The sequence below is a fragment of the Mus musculus genome, chromosome 6 (genome assembly GCF_000001635.26).
Source record: "Mus musculus strain C57BL/6J chromosome 6, GRCm38.p6 C57BL/6J".
Taxonomy (NCBI): domain Eukaryota; kingdom Metazoa; phylum Chordata; class Mammalia; order Rodentia; family Muridae; genus Mus; species Mus musculus.
Window position 1 is genome coordinate 17,841,914 of NC_000072.6, and position 19,062 is coordinate 17,860,975.

General features: G+C 39.5%; 1 protein-coding gene across 19 annotated transcripts in view; it reads left to right on the forward strand.

Annotated features, from left to right (window-relative positions):
• Window positions 1-19,062, forward strand: part of St7 (suppression of tumorigenicity 7) — a 249,123-nt gene that overhangs the window by 148,013 nt on the left and 82,048 nt on the right. For 12 of the 19 annotated variants that reach the window (XR_868764.3, XR_868763.3, XR_377290.4 and 9 more), the window contains 6 exons: window positions 2,996-3,050; window positions 4,286-4,401; window positions 6,091-6,166; window positions 8,444-8,512; window positions 10,345-10,499; window positions 13,018-13,115. Coding sequence is in view for 9 of the 19 variants with exons in the window: in XM_011241075.3 (XP_011239377.1) it covers window positions 2,996-3,050; window positions 4,286-4,401; window positions 6,091-6,166; window positions 8,444-8,512; window positions 10,345-10,499; window positions 13,018-13,115 (569 nt within the window). In the remaining 10 variants the exon portion in view is untranslated. The remainder of the gene's footprint in view (window positions 1-2,995; window positions 3,051-4,285; window positions 4,402-6,090; window positions 6,167-8,443; window positions 8,513-10,344; window positions 10,500-13,017; window positions 13,116-19,062) is intronic. The other 7 variants (XR_003956242.1, XR_003956244.1, XR_003956245.1 and 4 more) reach the window with 1 other exon arrangement.

The window sequence follows — 19,062 nt, forward strand, 5'->3', positions numbered from 1 at the left end:
TGCAGCTTGTGTCAAGTTGACATAAAAGCATCTAGCCCAGGAACTGGGTCAAAGGTACCAAGTGCTGATGGTAGTGATGGAAGGTTTTAGTGGGACCTGGGGAAACATCCAGCACTTGCCTTAGAAATCCTTAATGGATTATGTTTTATGTTCTTTGTTTCCCACATAGAAACAACTGTCCCATTTTGACAAAGAAGTATATGTGCTCTATAGACTGGGAAATGTCGTGTTGTTTTAATGGTAGCTGGTTCCTCTCCCCTTGAGTTTTGGTATTCTTTCATACATGCTGAGGTCACAACATTTCCATCAGAGCTATGACTGGAGACTCTGTTATGGACACTGACAACCAAAGCACAGAGAGTATTCTTGTATTAGGAGCATACTTACAAGTAGACTCTTAATGATGTGAGCAAGCGCCTAATGGAGTCCCAGTTGACTTTGAGTGCTTCCCAGTTGTCTCGAAATTTTAGGAAGATAATGAAGAATGGAACATTCTTTTTGAAGGGTAAATTTGAAATATGATCTGAAATAAGTTCATTCCCCAAAAGGATACACAAGAAAAGCATTTATGTGTTAGCTCTCTTGCCCTGTGGAGGTCCGTCTCTCTGGAATCTTCATGTTTGGCATTTATATCATTTGTTCATGGTATACTAAGCCACACCAGGCAACTGATATTTATGGGGTGTGTTCTCTGGAGTCAATTTCATGCTAAAACAATTTTCCATAGTAAAGATTATAGAAAAGAGCAGCAAAGATGAATCACATCACTTAAGGCAAGAATTTGCTGTGTGTATATAGATGACCTTTATATTGCTTATTTCTTAAGGAAAAATAGCCTGCCTTGGGCCCTAAATTTCAACAATGTAATCTGGGAAGATAATGGCTTTGCACTTTGTCAGCGCCTTTCCCCCTTCACATCTGCTGCAGCTAATTGCATCTCAGTTTCTAAGTTTCAGGGTTAGTTTAAAAGTTAATACAGAACAGTTTCACAACATCAAGTTAACAAGAGCTTAGTTCTTTAAGTGATAAATTTAACATTTCAGAACGTTTGCAGCACCCCCTGCTGGCTATTTTTTGGAAATTCCTAAACTGAGTGTTCTTCAGTACGGCTTGGTGACTATCTGAGGTACACACAGTATTTCTTTTTAGAGTTATTTTTCCTTAGAAATATTTTGCTTAAACTGAGGTGATAGGGTTGAAATTTAACCAAAGATAATTTTCATCCTAATTTGTCAATTGGGTTTTGAATGGTGCTTATTTCCTTTGGCACTATAATAACATACTTGTTGGAGAAAACTGTTTGACAGAATTTTTTGTAAAATGGTATTTCTAATCAAATTAAATATGAGAAGAAATATCTTTTCAAATATCCATGTTTTATTGTACATTTTTTTTATCATTTCACGAAAGACACAGCTTACTTTATGTTAACTAAAAACCTTGAAGGATTTATGATGAAACTTGAGTTTAATTGAAGAACAGTCAGAGGAGGTGGAGTTAGAGGTGCACCAGCTCTAAGGACAGGAATCACAACTGTTCAGCTGACCACCATGTTTCAAGCCAAGATCTGGAATCACAGTGTTCATGACCCTTCTAATGGGCTTTTTGTTTGGACAGCAAATAATTAACTAAAGGAAACATAATTTTCTAGTTAGTGTCATATGAAGTGATAACTATCAAATCTCAGTTTCTTTCTTAAGGACAGAATTCATACATGCTGCATTAAGTGACAAATTATGTCAAGTGACAAATTTTTGTGCCATTATAAACTGAGTAAATGTAAAGTGAGACCAACTTACTTTAGAGATAAATTCATGTCTCTTACATGAAAACGTACACCCCAGGGTAAGTTGGTACCTGCTTTACTATTCAGCAGTAAACTAAAGGGGTCATACAGAATGGTGCTTTACATGTCTCTTCCACTGTTAAAAGTAATAACTACTGGGTAGATGGATGCGCATGTGGGTGGAGGGATGGTGGAGGCTGCTGGAGGGATGGTGGAGGCTGCTGGATGAACAGGCCTGCTGTAGAGTCCTAATGAATCATCTTCTGACTCTTGGTCTCTTGACTTTCTGCCGTAGTTGTGACTGTACACATTAGCGGGTATGTTCTTTGAGGACTGATGTTTTGACTCTGGTTAAGTGAGTTTTATTTTCTAACAAAACTGTACTTATCCAGAGAAATCTAGTGTTGTGAATTATTAGGTAGTCTTCATAGGATGTGTGAAAACAACTGTAGTTTATCAATCACATGCTCACTATAACATGACCTTAAACCTTGTGATGGACTTCTCTAAGTGAAAGCCCCATGGTCTTAGTTTCTGTGCACCTTGTATAACAAGATATACTTTTAGTAATTCACAACATGACATTAGACTGTTGCTCTCTGCTTTGTCAGTATAAGTAAAAGATGTGAAGATGCTCCAAAATGATTTATTTTCATAGAACTTCTTCCTGCAATTGTGGTAACATTAATTCTCTTATCCCTTCCTAGAAAAGCAATATTAATCTAGTGAGTTATCTCCAAATAAAAATTGCCATCATCCTAATGGACCAAGTCTAGTGCTCTGTGTTGTTGCAGAGCTGTAGTTTGTCAAGGATAATGTCATTGAGAGATATGTGCTAGAGTGACAGAAAGTAGTCCCATTTGAATATGTACTTTTTTCCTTTATTGTTGAAAGTTAATTCATAAAATCTGCTCAAATCTCATAGAATGACCACACAAAGTTACACAGTAGCTGATGTTGGCATGCACTAGCATTTGAAATATGAGGAAACTTGAGCCTAGAGATTAGGTGACATTTCCCCTGTCCCAGTGCCTGAGAACTCTCAGTGCCTGATTAATCTCCAGGGTTGTGTTTTGTTTTTCAGTTTCCTACATAAAGGATGGAGAATCATATATTCTTATCAAATGGTCAGGAAGGGTGTTTTACTGAATTAATTAGCTCTTAATATCATTTGACTTACATGTCATTTCATATTCCTCTTTGTTACAGAATGCAAAGTATGGCGAAATCCACTGAATCTGTTTAGGGGTGCGGAATATAATCGGTGAGTCTTGCCAGTGAGAAATGAATGAGTGGTTTAGAGAGCAAAGATAGCAAGTGCTGCCTCTGGTTCATTTAGGGGTCACGGAATAGTGTGTTATCACTTTCCTCCCCCCTTCTTGATCCTCCATCGTTTCCAGCTCTTCTCCTCTTTCTTCCTCCCCTACCTCCTTTTCTCTTCAGTTGGAGACAGGGTTTTATTGTCCAGAACTTGCTTGGTGGCTGGGTGCCTTTGCTCCCGATCCTCTTGCCTCACAAGTGAGTTCTGGGATTATAGCATGCCACCACATCCAACAGCTTCCGCATTTGGGGATACAGTCATCAAGTGGTTTGAGTTTTCTGTTTTATAGATACTTTGGCATTCTAGTTTGGAATAATATACAAAGTTATAGGTTGTGATTGTTTTCTATTGTACTTATTCTTAGAAAAAATTATTAATGTCTGTGTATGTATGTTGCATGTAGTACTCTGAGAAAAACTTGTGGGAATTGTTCTTCCCTTGCACTGTGTGGGTCCTAGACCTTGAACTTGGGTTTTCAAGAGTGGTTGCAAATAGCCCATTTGCTGAGCTACCTTACTGCCTTCTGTTGCAGTTATACTCTTTTCAATATATATCATACAGACCCCGGATTCTGAAGGCTCTGCAACTTCATGATATGGATTCCAGAGAAGTTATATTGCAACTTAATAGAGTGAAGTAATTAGGCAAATTAGAAATTCATAGTTTGGGGAAATATCTATTTGTAATAACAATTAGGGAAGTTTTCCATTAGCAAAGACTATTAAAATGTTAAGGCAAAACCAAGAGAATATGTGTATTTTGTGCTATATAATTCCCGAAGGAAGAACAGGATGACTTTTTTGAGGGTTTTTTTTTTTATTTAATTTTATGTGTGTGGTTGGTTTGCCTGCATGTGTCTGTGTGCCAAGTGCATGCAATGCCAAGGGAGGCCAGAAGACAGCATTGGATTCCCCTTGCAACTGGAGTTACAGACACTTGTTAGCTGCCATGTGGTTGCTGGGAATCCAACAGGAGTCCTTTGGAAGAACACTCAGTGCTCTTTCCCACTGAGCTTTCTCTCAACCCAGGGCAGGATTTTTAAAAAAAATATGGTGTTCATGAACAAAGGTATTTTAATGCTCAATAGTGGTTTGCATTTCAGTCTCTGTGCACCTTCCTCCTTTATAGGTCTTTTTCCTTTCTCAAAACTGTCTAACCATCATATTTGCACCTGACAGGTACACTTGGGTCACAGGACGAGAGCCTCTGACCTACTATGACATGAACCTCTCTGCCCAGGACCACCAGACATTCTTTACTTGTGATTCAGATCATCTTCGCCCTGCAGATGCAAGTATGGAAAACCCTTCAGATACTTAGGGCTGGGAAAGTTTTCCAGCTTGTTCCAAATCCTGGTTCTGATGTTGTAATGTCTGCTCTACAGCTAGGTTTGCTGGCGCACATCTGTAATCTCAACACACAGGAGGCGACCGAGGGAGGACATCTAGTTTGAGACCAGCTTGAACTATGTAGGGAGTTGCAGGCCGGCCTGGGCTCTATAAGAAGAACAAGGAGGGCTAGGGAGATAGAGCAGGAGGTAAAGTTCTTGCCCTGTAAGCATGAGGGCCTGATCTTGATGCCTTATCCATGTAAACAGAAAGAAAACCCAGATTTGGTAGCATATCGTTGTAATCCCAACTCTGAGTAGGCCGAAACAAGTGGATCCCTGGGGCTTGCTGGCCAGTCAGCTTCAACTATGTGATGAGATCCAGGCCTGTCTCAAAAGAAGGACAAAAGGGAAGAAAAGGGAAGTGGGGAGAAAAAGAAAGGTGGATCAAGTACTGACACCCGAGGTTATCCTTTGGACTACACGTATATGCCCACGCACACACATGTGCATCCCTCTCTCTCTTCCTCTCTCTCTAGCCAATGAATAAAAAATTAAATTGACTAATACAAACAAGAATTCATACGGAATATGTATATGAAATTTATCCACAATGATTATCAATGTAGAAATAAGGCTTATTATTCTCTAGAACATGATTTTAAAATATCAAAGTAAGCTCTATGTATTTGGAAACACACAAGGTGAGGTAAACTTCAAAGGTGAGGAATGAGGGTCTCCTTAATCATATTCTGATTAGAAGCTGGGATTTGGCGAATAGGGGAGGTGGGGGTGGCGCACGCCTTTAATCCCAGCACTCGGGAGGCAGAGGCAGGCGGATCCCTGAGTTTGAATCCAGCCTGGTCTACAGAGTGAGTTCCAGGACAGCCAGGGCTACAGAAAGAAACCCTGTCTCGAGTTGGGATTCATTCAATATAAATGACTACCCTATAAGAAACTGACTTATAAAATATGAATTATCAAATTTTATAAGGATATTGTTATTTTTAAAGTCCTTGCTGCTATTATTGAATATCATACTAGGATTAATATTCCTGGGCACTAAGCTTCTTCCAATATATTCACAAGCTTCTCTGATACATAAAAGCTAGATTTTCAGGGAAGTTGAGTCACAAATATCCGTGTCAAGCAAAATTCTATGGCAGTTTACCTCGGTTCACTTGCTCTGCATAGTTTAAACTTTCACATATTCTGCACTCGTAGCAAATGTTTTGGAACATGTTGAATAGAAATTAGATGTTATAGAAGGAATAAAGAACTGAGAGTCACTTCAGATGGGAACAGGTACATTCAGGATGGCCTGGCCATAAAATAGAAATTGCAAAATATGTTTTCTAACAGCAAGTATTTATTAAAAACAAAAGATATGAATTCTTTATTATAGCTTGTTTTCTTGACCTTTTCAGTGTATAATATTTACACCTATAATTTAATCTTCACACAAAGCGTTTGCTATCGGCAACTGAAGAACAGTGAAATAGCAATTCAGATTCCTTGTGTGACTTTAGGGATATGAGCTGACTTCCTGAGTTATAAAGTGTTCCAGTTAAATCTGCTAACTGCTTATTGCCCTACAGATAGGCATTGAATTTCATGTAGTAGGGTGACCTGAGTTATTCCTTTTGTTCTAACTAGTAATGCAAAAAGCTTGGAGAGAAAGGAACCCTCAAGCCAGGATTTCTGCAGCTCATGAAGCCTTGGAGATAAACGAGTAAGTAGGGAACAGAGTTGCTAGTAAATGAAGACACGTTAGGCTGAGTATTCTCAGTCATCATTGACGGTACACTTCTGATAAGCTCTGCATTAGAAATGCAGTCTATTTCCAAGGGTGGCACTTTCTAAAGCTTTATTTCTATGAAGGATAGCTCTGTGTGTGTGTGTGTGTGTGTGTGTGTGTGTGTGTTAGGGGTTTAGCTCCTTTAGAACAAAGCTCAGTACCCTTAAGGTTCAACCCTTCAAGGGATACCCTTGGCATATTGTGAAAACATAAGCTAAGTACATTTCTTGGGAGATCTAGAACATTTTCACAGGGATGCTCCTTCCTTTCTAGATATAGAATGCTCATCTGTGCATCTGGGCTTCTAGATGTGACTTCTGCTAGAGGAAGAAACAGCAACTTCAGAAAAGATAAATGGTGATGAAAAGCTAAAATTTTAATGTTAAGATGATAAAAAGAGGAAACACTGTCTTTTCTGTTGGTAAACATTCTTTGGGTTACCAAGGAAGGCTGGGAATTCCTTCTGAGATCTCAGAAAATGAGATTCTTAATATCAAAGTCATTAAAACTTAGGGTTGGCAGGAACCTTAAAGGTCACTTAGCTCAGCCACCCATCTGGTGCTTGAATCACCTCAATAGGGCCCTTGCCAAGTGGTCATTGTTAAACTATTTTATGATTTTTTTTTTTCTCAAGAAGTGTACTGAATCTTCTCCAGAGGGGTCTTGGAAATAAAAAAAAAAAGAGTCACTCAGTTTCAGATCCTGCCACCGTAACCCTGAATCAGCGTGGTTTCCAACTCTGTCATGCTACATGCTTTTCACTCTCCCGTCCTCTATAAGTTTAATATGCCTGCTGTGTGTGTGTGTGTGTGTGTGTGTGTGTGTGTGTGTGTGTGTGTGTGTGCGCGCGAGAGAGAGAGAGAAAGAGAGAGAGAGAGAGAGAGAGAGAGAGCGTGCACTTCTGTTTGTGATTCATGTTTCTGAGAAAATGATCAGGGCCCAAGGCAAAGCTCTGGGGCCTGGCATGTAGAGACTACCCTGCAGGCTCATGTCTTCATGAATCACATTTCTTTGGTTTTATTCAACCAGTTACCAGGCGCCCAGTTACCCTGTGATTCAATCCATATTTCTCCATTTTGATCTTAAGAATGTCAGGTGGATAGAGAGCTTTAATTTATAGTAAGTCTATTCAGGAAAATGAAGCTAGCAACCCTGTGTTATTTATTCTCAGCCATTTAAGCTGGCTTCTAGTGGTTTCTGCTTCGTTTATTTTTTTTATTATTATTTTTAATGTGCTTAGAGGTCATTTCTTTAGTAATCCATTGGAGTTTCTTTCAGAATCACTGTTCCATCATTTAGGAGGTCAGCTTTCTTTCCTGTTTTGACAGTGTATGCCACATGTGTCCTCTTGTCTTGTAGTCTCTATTCTTTGTGATTCCGCAGCTCTCCATAGAGTGCAGTTCTATGTCCTGCCTGCAAGGTCCATTGGCTTACTAGGGTCTGCCCCTCCCAGAAGAGTAGCTCATTTAGAATGCATTACTGGTGTGCTGTCTTGCATCTTTTTTACCCATTTTAGAGTTTAATTTCTTCTCTCCTTTTTAGTCTGACAGTCATTCATTCTCCTTGATAAAGAAGCCAGGAGTAAGAAGCAATAATAGTTTCCTTTTCTCTTTATTATCTACCACTATTAGCCATAAACCTTTGTTTTAATGTTGTTGTATTGCCTTTTTTTTTTTTTTTTGCCTTTTTTTTTGTGGTGATTTTGGAGAAATTGGAAAGGGGGAACCATCGGACTTTAAACATAATTTTAGACAGAGGATGGATAGTTGTCCTGAGTGGGTTTTGTATGTTTTTTCCTTTTATTGATTTATGTTAGCCAACCCTTGCTGATTTGTAACTTGAGCTCTCCTGTTGTCATTCTTATGAACCATCCCACTCCTCGCAGTCCATCCCAGCCCTCTTCTCATCTTCCATCTTGTTTGCATGTTCTTTAAAAGTATGACCTGGGCCATATCTCCATAGTGCCACCCCTGTAGCCTCCCTGAGATGTTATTTGTCATCACGATGGCAGTTGGACATGTGGAAGCTGTTCTGTTGTCTTGAGCCGTTTTCCATACTGCATCTCATGCCACTGAGTCATGCCTCTTTCCTATGAATTTTCAGTCTGCCTCCTCCTCTTCAACCGCCCTGAACTCTGGAATGACATAGTAACTCTCCCTGAATGTTCCTATCAGTTTTCATTTCACCGACTATTTTTTTCTTCTTGGTCAGAATTAGGTCCAGAGTTGAAGTTCCCCTAATTGCTTCCTCTACCATCTGGGAGATAAAATTGTTACCAAAGTAAGTCAAGAACCTGTTGGGCACCCTACTTCTAACCAAACGAGACTTGTAGCCAATATCTGGATGGTTGACACTCCATCACCACACTTCTTGCTTCTGTGTGTGTATTGTGTTGTGACAAAGATGCATCATACCCATCTTCCACCAAGCTGAGATCCTGTTCTGTCTCCTGACCATTAGCAGTTCTATTGCTCTCTCTCTCTCTCTCTCTCTCTCTCTTTCATGCACAAGCTCTAGCATGTTCCTACCCCAAACTCACGAGTTCCCACATAGACATGTTTCTTGGCTAGTACGGCTATTTTCCCTCTCCTCCTAAGAATGCTATGTGAAATAAGAACACAGAGAGCAAACAGCCTAGTCCTAACTATTCTTGAGTCCCCCACCCACCAGCTGAAATCCTATAGTGAATTCCTTTAAAGCTTTGTCTACTGTTACTATTATCTAAGTATCCAGTTCATCACCCTAAAGCTTTTTTTGTGTGCAGGCGTCTGAAACCTTAAGTAATTTCTCTGATGCCTACCCCAGTAGTTCCCTTCAGAAAATCACGAGACAGTTTTAGCATCATAGTTATTCTTTCAAGTAATATATTCTACCCTGCCCTCCATAGTAATTGATTTTCTAGCTTTTATTCTAGGTATTTTCTCCCTACCTTATCATATTTACTTAAAGCCTCACCAATGGCTCATACTTGAAATTAGAAGGACAGGATGAAGAATTGGTAAGACTCTTCCCATCCCTAGGGATCAGGTGACTCCCAAACTTAACATTATCGGAGAAGCTCATATTTTCTCCTAGCTGGCTTGGCAGTTTTCAAACAGTAACATTTAGTTTTAATTTCTGTTTATTTCCTCCCTTGTGGTCTGATGGAGAGAAATAGGGCCCTGGCCACAGAGGAGCAGTGAAGAAGATGAAAGGGATGAGTGCAGATTAACACCCATGTGGTTTGTTCTGGCCCCCTTCTCTGACAACAGGTTGTTCTTTGTATGCTTTGGAAGGTTTGCATCTTTAAAAGCCTCCTGTGCTAATTAGTTAACTGCATAGCCTTTTTGGCTTCCTGCCTCAGAGAGTTGTTGAAAGGGTTATGTGACTTGATATGGTTAGTGCCAGGCACAATGTTTACTGTATACTCAGCAGCAAATGACAGTTCCTTGTTAGAGGCGTGAGGTTGGACTCTCCTTAGGTTGTGTGACTGCATCAGAGGTTGAGCTTTCCAGAAACTACGTTTCCAGGTTTTTCTTCTGTTTTCTGATGCAGAAAATCAGCATTGCTCTGGGAGTTTAAAACAGTGCTGCACTCAGTTTTTCAGTCAGAGACTTGATTTAGTGAATTTTATGTTCTGAAAAAATTCTTGCAGTGAAAACAGTCTGTATCCAGTAAAGAAAAAGGAAACGTGTAATTCTTGAAGTGTTGGACAGACCCATCCCCTAGTAGTTATTAAACTCTTCATTATTAGCTGACGGTCACTGAGCGTTCCCTCAGTGCTGACTGCTACACTAAGCACTCCACAGAAAGCATCTTCCGAACCTTCACAAAGACACGAAGTAGACCCCATGTTCTCCATCAGGGAAGCAGAGTGACACCTTGCCCCAGGTGACAGATTAAGAAGGGGCCCAGTCATATGTGAGCCCCATGTTCCTAACAGTACACATTATACCGCTCAAGCTAAACTATAGGTGTTTCTTTGTACCATTACTGTGTCAACAGCTGCAAACAGGTGCATGAATCAGTTGGCCATGCTGCATGTTTGACGTAACTCCTTGCCCTTCTGCATGAACTCCCACAGTCTACTGCAATGTCCTTGGATTTGTAATTTGTAATATCTGAATGGACAGGTGTGCAACTGCGTACATTCTCTTGGCGGAAGAAGAAGCGACAACTATTGCTGAAGCAGAAAAACTCTTTAAGCAGGCCCTGAAGGCTGGAGATGGTTGTTACCGGCGCTCTCAGCAGCTACAACATCATGGGTCCCAGTATGAAGCTCAACACAGTAAGGTTTCCTCCAGGGTGTTGTGCTGAGGGATCGGAATGGGAGAGTTAATTAGACCACAGGTTCAGTCTGGCTCAGAACCGGCCTCTCTTGGATTCTGTTAGATAAGGCACTTAGCACACTGCCAACTTGGTTAACCTTATATTCACATGCTTATTCACGCCCACAGAATTTCATTGCTGTAAACCAACAGCGATGCCATAAACAAACAACTTTTTGAGTTCAATAATTTCATCATTTCTCCCTTCCCTTCCCTCCCTCCAAAGCCTTCCATGCATCTTCTACCACAATAACTTTTAAAACTTCTCCCCAGAATTGCTTTCTGCTTCTTCTCTTTAGTGGTTTCATCTCAGCTGTTTCTCCATCTCATAGCTTTAAGTCCAGTTTAATAACTGAACATAAACTGGTTTTTAGCATCATAAAAATGTTATCCTCTAAGTCTTGCGGAGCAGGATTGAAAAAAGGACAATTTAGAATAAATCTTTTATTGGTTATAGTCTATTGGCATTTAGTTATTATTGAAGAAACATTAGTATTATCGTTGAGAGAGAAAGAACCACGAGTTCTTCATCACTGGTGTTTTCTTAAAATAATACTGTTTTTGTAAAATAACTTTTAAAAGGCTAAGACTCTTTACTTCAGCACCCTAAACTGAGAACCTGAAACACTTTGTGGGAACAGGATAGAAGTAAGACGAAGTAATCACTGGAGTTCCCTCAGCCCCTTGGCTCATCTTGGTTGGTTATTTAAACAGAAATCCAGTGATTCTTGTGGGAGAAAAGTGTTTTCGTGGTCTGACAAAAATGTGGGTTGTTTCTTTTAGGTAGAATTTCTCTCACTTCATCTCTCTCCTTTAGTTTGAAAAGTAGGGCTATATGTCCTTCATAGTTGACATTATATAATTAAATTTTAATATTAAACTTGGATTTGGTCTAGAATCAGACTGAATCAGACTCTTGGTCTCAGGTGCCAGCAATATCATTACATTATAGCTGACACGTGTGGGGAGTATGTCCACACAAGCTGTCTATACACAGGCTTGCAGCTTTATTCTGCAGTGAGTATATGTAGCACTTAGGCCATTATAAAAATATAGCAGTGTATTTGAAGATGTGTAGTAAATGGCCATTTTGTGAACTAAATGAAAATTAATGCACAAACTATACAACCTATAATATAACAAGACATTTTCTTTCTTTTCTTCTCTAAATTAAATCCTTTCAACCTGTTGCCTAAATCTATCCAAAAATATAATCACATCTTTAAAATAATTTGTAGGTACTTGGCAGTTTTTCAGCACACATCTTGTTCTCATTGTTTAAAACTTGAAATACTCAGACTTTGGTCTCAACATCTTTTAATAGCCGAGTATCATACATGTACTTAATCCATAACAGGTGTGTCATATTTTTCTCAAACACAGTAATTTTATTGAGGATTAAGCATATGCATGTTCTCACTGGTCTGGAAACATATCCAAAATACATAATTAAATAAAAGATTAAGATAAGAAGTTGCTAATATACTTTGTAGGGGCCATTTTCGTGACTATTGTTGTAGCTGTTTAGCTTGTCAGTGCTGTCTCTCACACTAGGGTAGTTTTTCCTTCTGCTGCATGTACTGTTGTCGTATCTGGAATGTGTTATATTGCCATCTAAAACCAACTGCTTTTGGGACCTGGAGATGATTATGATGTCACTAGTGTTAGAGAAAGAATAATATGAACCAGAAGTTCAAGATGAGGCTTCTCCAGAGTTAATGTCAAGAATGGAAAAAAAAAGAGTTCATCAGGATGCAACCCGAGATTCACCCCTCAGCATCTTTACCAAAAGCATGCACACTTACGGAATGTGGAATTCTTGCTTGTAAACTGCATGCAATGTTGGTGTGTTCATTTTCTCGGCCGCGAATGACAGAGATTTTATTTATTGTCAAATCGTCCACACGTTGAACTCAAAAGCACAGATTGGGTAACCAGTCACCGTCCTGGCCTCTGCGCATCTCAGTGTGTTTGCTTTACTCTGCACACACTCTACAGTTAACAGAGTAGGTCCTCTGTGCTCTGGGCAATAGCAAGGCCAAAGGACCAGGGTAGCACAAATGAGCCTCTGCATTTTTCTTTTTTTTTTTTTCTTTTCTTTTTTTAATTTTTATTAGGTATTTAGCTCATTTACATTTCCAATGCTATACCAAAAGTCCCCCATATCCACCCACCCCCACTCCCCTGCCCACCCACTCCCCCTTTTTGGCCCTGGTGTTCCCCTGTACTGGGGCATATAAAGTTTGCAAGTCCAATGGGCCTCTCTTTCCAGTGATGGCCGACTAGGCCATCTTTTGATATATATGCAGCTAGAGTCGAGAGCTCCGGGGTACTGGTTAGTTCATAATGTTGTTCCACCTATAGGGTTGCAGATCCCTTTAGCTCCTTGGCCTCTGCATTTTTCTTGCTGCTTAACTTAATGCTCTCGGTTTTTATTGATTTGTTTTTTAACTTTTGATGTTTTATCTCTCTTCTCAGGACGAGACACCAATGTCTTAGTCTATATCAAAAGAAGGCTGGCGATGTGTGCCCGGAGACTTGGAAGGACCAGAGAAGCAGTGAAGATGATGAGAGATGTGAGTTTACATCCTAGCCTGGGTTGGTAGCAGTGGACCTGAGCAAATGGGCCTCGAAGGCTGAGCCATGATAATACCATAGTCACATAAGTGCCTAAGCCAGCTTCCAAATGACCCACTGACAGAGTGAACAATCTGGGGCAATTTTCTTAATTCTGTGCTCTATTTTTCTTATCCGTAAAGTAACAGCAGTTTTTACAATAACCTCGCAAGCTTCCTGTAAGGTTTAAACGAGATAATACACAAAGTTTTTAATATAGTGTGACTGACATATTTTTTAAAATCTCAGTAGGTATCCTTATGAATCAGCCTTTGCGACTGTCAGCAGGAAACCAATAATGAGATTGGCCATTTTAGATAATTTACTTTTTTATTTTTAAACTTTAGGTCAAGGTATTTTCATTTCCATTACTTTAATTATTTTTAATTGTTTGAGAATTTTCCTGCCTCAATATTTCCTCCCAATTTCATGTGTTCTTTGTTTTTCTATACATTGAGTCCACTCAGTGCTACCAGTTTGTGTATAGTGTATGGTATATGGTCTATGGTGTATGATGTATGGTATATGTGTATTTGTATGGTGTATGTGTATGGTATATATGTATGTAATATTAAAATTTAATGTTTATGGTGTATGGTATATGTGTATGCTATATGTATATGGTATATGTGTATGATATATGTGTATGGTGTATGTTTATGGTGTATGGTATATATGTATGTTGTATGGTACATGAGTATAGCATATGGTGTATGTGTATGGTGTATGTGTGTGGTGTGTGGTGTATAGTATATGGTATATTGTGTGTGGTGTGTGGTATAGGGCCAGCTCCTAGAAGATGGGTAGCCTTCTCCCAGTAGCCATCAGTTGCCAATAGCTCCTTAGCGAGGAGTGGGAGTTAGTGTCTACACTTTCCATGTTGGGGTTTGGGTTGACCGAATCTTGTACTGGTCTCATGAATGCAGCCACAGCTCTGTGAGTTCATTCTTTCTACTTCCTGTCATGTCTGGAGAACACTGCTTCACTGTCGTCCTTTACTCCTCAGCTTCCCACAGTCCATCTTCATGCCCCTTCTGCAGTGAGCCCTGAGCCTTGGGAAGGGGTAGATGCTTTATTTATTCAGTACATAGCTTTTAGGAAATGAATTATGGGCCATCCAGTTACATTCAAATTAATATTATAATAAGCGACTCCCATGGTAGTGATTTCAACCACTTTCCCATGACTCCTGAGAACCGGGCTACTTTATTAGTTGTGGTTATCACAAGATCTACTGATCAAAGGGATTGTGATTTGGCTTATTAGCAGGTCACATGCTGAGCATGCATGTTGACCTGGGTTTCAGTCCAAGTGCTAAACTCCTGTAATGAAGTTCAAGGGAGAATGAAGAAGGAAAAGTTGTAAGCAAGAGAGACCCAAGGAGGCCATGACTGTATCCCTACAAGACAGAACAGTGGTTCGAAGGGAAAACAACTTAAGGGACTTTTGTCTTCAGTTTTGGTTGTTGTCATTAGTAAGAATCATTTTCATCAAAAGCTGATATCAATGTGAATTGCATCTGCAATTTTCCTTTTAAAAACTATCTCAAAAAATCCATTGTCAGCACTTCATTTTTCTACTATATTCCTAAATTAGAAGCTTATATCACTAACAGCCTCTATAAAAGCAAAGTGACCCAGGAGCTTACAGCGGTGGCCTCCTGCTCAGCTTTGAGTTCCTGAGCTGCACACAGGCCTGGGCAGACTGAGAGACCTTTCTCAGCTTGCCTCTGGAGGATGAGCCAGAGGACAGGAGAGGGAAAGGAAAGATTATGAAAGCGATATGCCTTAGTATAAGGAGATAGGAATGGATCAATTCGCATTCTTCTACATGATAAACCACCAGTTGTGCCAGCACCATTTGTTGAAAATGCTGTCTTTTTTCCACTGGATGGTTTTAGCTCCCTTGTTGAAGATCAAGTGACCATAGGTGTGTGGAATCATTTCTGGGTCTTCAATTCTATTCCATTGGTCTACTTTTCTGTCGTTATACCAGTACCATGCCTTTTTTTTTTTTTTTTTTTTTTTTTTTATCACTATTGCTCTGTAGTAAAGCTTTAGGTCAGGCATGGTGATTCCACCAGAGGTTCTTTTATCCTTGAGAAGAGTTTTTGCTATCCTAGGTTTTTTGTTATTCCAGATGAATTTGCAGATTGTTCTTTCTAATTCGTTGAAGAATTGAGTTGGAATTTTGATGGGGATTGCATTGAATCTGTAGATTGCTTTTGGCAAGATAGCCATTTTTACAATGTTGATCCTGCCAATCCATGAGCATGGGAGATCTTTCCATCTTCTGAGATCTTCTTTAATTTCTTTCTTCAGAGACTTGAAGTTCTTATCATACAGATCTTTCACTTCCTTAGTTAGAGTCACGCCAAGGTATTTTATACTATTTGTGACTATTGAGAAGGGTGTTGTTTCCCTAATTTATGTCTCAGCCTGTTTATTCTTTGTGTAGAGAAAGGCCAGAAACTTAGAATACACAAGATATAAGTTACAATTTGCAAAACACATGCAACTCAAGAAGAACGAAGACCAAAGTGTGGATACTTTGCCCCTTTTTAGAATTGGGAACAAAACACCCATGGAAGGAGTTACAGAGACAAAGTTTGGAGCTGAGACAAAAGGATGGACCATCTAGAGACTGCCATATCCAGGGATCCATCCCATAATCAGCCTCCAAATGCTGACACCATTGCATACACTAGCAAGCTTTTGCTGATGGGACCCTGATATAGCTGTCTCTAGTGAGACTATGCCGGGGCCTAGCAAACACAGAAGTGAATGCTCACAGTCAGCTATTGGATGGATCACAGGGCCCCCAATGGAGGAGCTAGAGAAAATACCCAAGGAGCTGAAGGGATCTGCAACCCTATGGGTGGAACAACGTTTTGAACTAACCAGTACCCTGGAGCTCTTGACTCTAGCTGCATATGTATCAAAAGATGGCCTAGTTGGCCATCACTGGAAAGAGAGGCCCATTGGACTTGCAAACTTTATATGCCCCAGTACAGAGGAAGGCCAGAGCCAAAAAGGGGGAGTGGGTGGGTAGGGGAGTGGGGGGTGGGCATGGGGGACTTTTGGGATAGCATTGGAAATGTAAATGAGGAAAATACCTAATAAAAAAAAAGAAAGAAAGCGATATGAGCTCACCCAGGATGAAATTCTTTTAATTGAAGAGAAAATTTAAAACATATTCATTATATCACATAAGAGCTAACTTTAAGAAAAGGAGGTTTCTGAGGAGACATAAATTGTTCTTAAAACTTTTCAGCTTCTAGAAGTTTCATCACCTTATACAACAAAGAAACTCTACCAGTTTCTGTGGCTGAACAGAGCTGGGACCTTAACAAAGGATGGAGTGAGAGAGTGTTTCTTTCTCCATCTTAACATCATCCAGTCATATTAATCCTTTACCTTTGTTCTTATTGTCACTGCCATCATCTCCTCCTCCTCTTCTTCCTCCTCCTCTTCTTCCTTCTCCTCCTCCCCTTCCTTCTGCTTATCTCTTATTCTTACCCTTAATTAACCTGGAGCAGGTATAATACACAGAGGAACATCTTAAAATGTACTTAGTCATTTCCATAGCAAAAGCAAATTCTAGCTATTTTAATTCAATAGTTTCCCTTGGTCTTTTTCTGCTTATTTTCTTATGCTTAAAATCAATATATCCACCATGTATATAGTATGGTTGTCTTTTGGCTCAATATTACTTACGATCTACAATTCTACTTACTGATCAAGCCCAAATATAAGTTTAGAGAGGAAGTCTAGGATGCAGGGGGAGAGACACTAGCAAGCAGTCAAGAGGCATGGCTCTGCCTTTGCCATGCCCTGGACTCAAGGAAGCTCAATTTTTTCTGTGGGTTCCTCACTTAAACTTCCATTTGCAGGGAATAATGCTTCCCACCATTAGGAAACCTCTGCTTGGTGAGGAGATTCATTAAACAAGGCAAGCACACTTGGCATGCAATTTGCATGCTTATAGTTTCTTCATATTTTCCATTACTTAAGTTATGCAGATGATTTTCTTGCCAGTTGTCTTGAAGGACATCTTGAGATAATTCCAATTTTATTTTTAAATTAAAACTTAAGCATTCATTTTTAGAAATTGTCATAGAACTATGCATATTTGCTAGGTAGAGCATGACATTTCATGCCTTCACTGTTTGCTAAATAGATTAGAGAAATTGATCCGTCATTACATCAAATCAATTTCGTTTTCTCAAGTGAATAAGTCAATCAAATAATCTATTTTGGGTTCTATTTACATATCTCTATATATCTACATATTATATGAATATTTATTTGCATATACATAGGTATGACTTTTATATTACAGATCAAAACAATCTTTCATTTCTTAAAATACCAATACACATCACCTCAGAGGCTATGGAGTATCCATCAATAGAATCTCTGACCATATTCGTATGAGGAGCAGTGCCAGTCTTGGGATAGATATGCTTTAAAGGGGAATATTGAAAGTGATGTTTCAGAAACTTCATAAGTGCCCTAGCATGCCATACAGAACACAGAGGTTGATGCCTCTCCTTTTGTTAACGCTGCTGGGCTGTAGCACAGGGTTGTCCCAGGCTGACTTGCCTCACTCCACTTGGATGAGTGAGTCATACTTCTTCAAGAGGTAACTGCTTTAACAGCATGTGTATAAACTGTCTCTCCAGAACATTTCCTCTGAGAGAATAGCACACTGGGTTCCAGGAAGCCTTCTGATAAAGGCAGGAGGATCTACTAATTCAATGAGACATAACTATCTATTCTCCATATGCATGAGTTTAAATTTTCCTTGAGCAGATTTTAAAGTGGAATGGCAGAGTTAGACTGCCATCTACATTGGAAGCAGGACCATTTAAAGAAGTTTTTCTGGAGAAGCCTTAAGGAGCACAAACTGTTACCTTGCTGTGCTCTCATTGAAAGAACAACAGGATTTCTGGGAAGGTAGCTAAAGAGAATTCCTTTTGTTTCCATGACTCAAGATTATATAATTGTTCAAATAAAACAGTGGATTTTTGTCATGAAATACTGATGAAGTAAATGTACATTTGACCCTCCCTTGTCAAGATTAATAACGTCTCCATCCTTAGAACAACATGTTAACTACTTCAGTTTCAGGGTTTTTGTTTTGTTTCGTTTTGTTTGTTTCGTTTTGTTTTATTAGAGCATTAGCTCCGTTTACATAGAACTCTTTTGCAAATAATCATATAGGAGCGCCTTAGTGCAAAAGGCGTGTTTTGGAAGTCGGTAGAGCCAAGGGACCATGTTGGCCATGGAGCTTTGCTGCAATGTGGTGACTATTCAGAATGAATGGAGTTGCACATTCTCCAGTCTTAAATGCAAGGGAAAGCCATTGTCTTGGTTCTTATCATTGGTGTTTGGTATGCAACACTGCTTTGTCTTTTTCTTTCTCCTTGTAACAGCTATGTATTTGTCTTACCTTGGTCCTATTTGAATGTATTTGAAATGGAATTCACAAGGCAGATGTCTTCTTACTCCTTAGTCATACTTCTCAAGTTATATATATGAATAAACCATAAAGATGGACTAGTCTGTCTCTCCAACAGAACCTAAAAGCTTCTGTGATCATCTGTTCAGAGCAGGTTTTGCAGATCTCAGCTCTGTGAACATTCTGAGTCATATATTCATCTGTTATGAGAAGCTGTCCTGTAGGATGAGGCAGACTGGCCTGTGTATTGTAGCGACCTATGTCCCATCAGTCTTCAGTTGTCTACAGACATTCCCAAATACACTAGGTTGCAGTGGTGATATTAATAGTGGAGAATCATTTCTCGTTAAGGAGTACCAGACTAGAGCTCCTGCAACTAAGGAGATCTGTTTCTGCAAAGACTTTATGTATGCTTCATTTGTAGCCTGAACTCTTTTTGGGCAC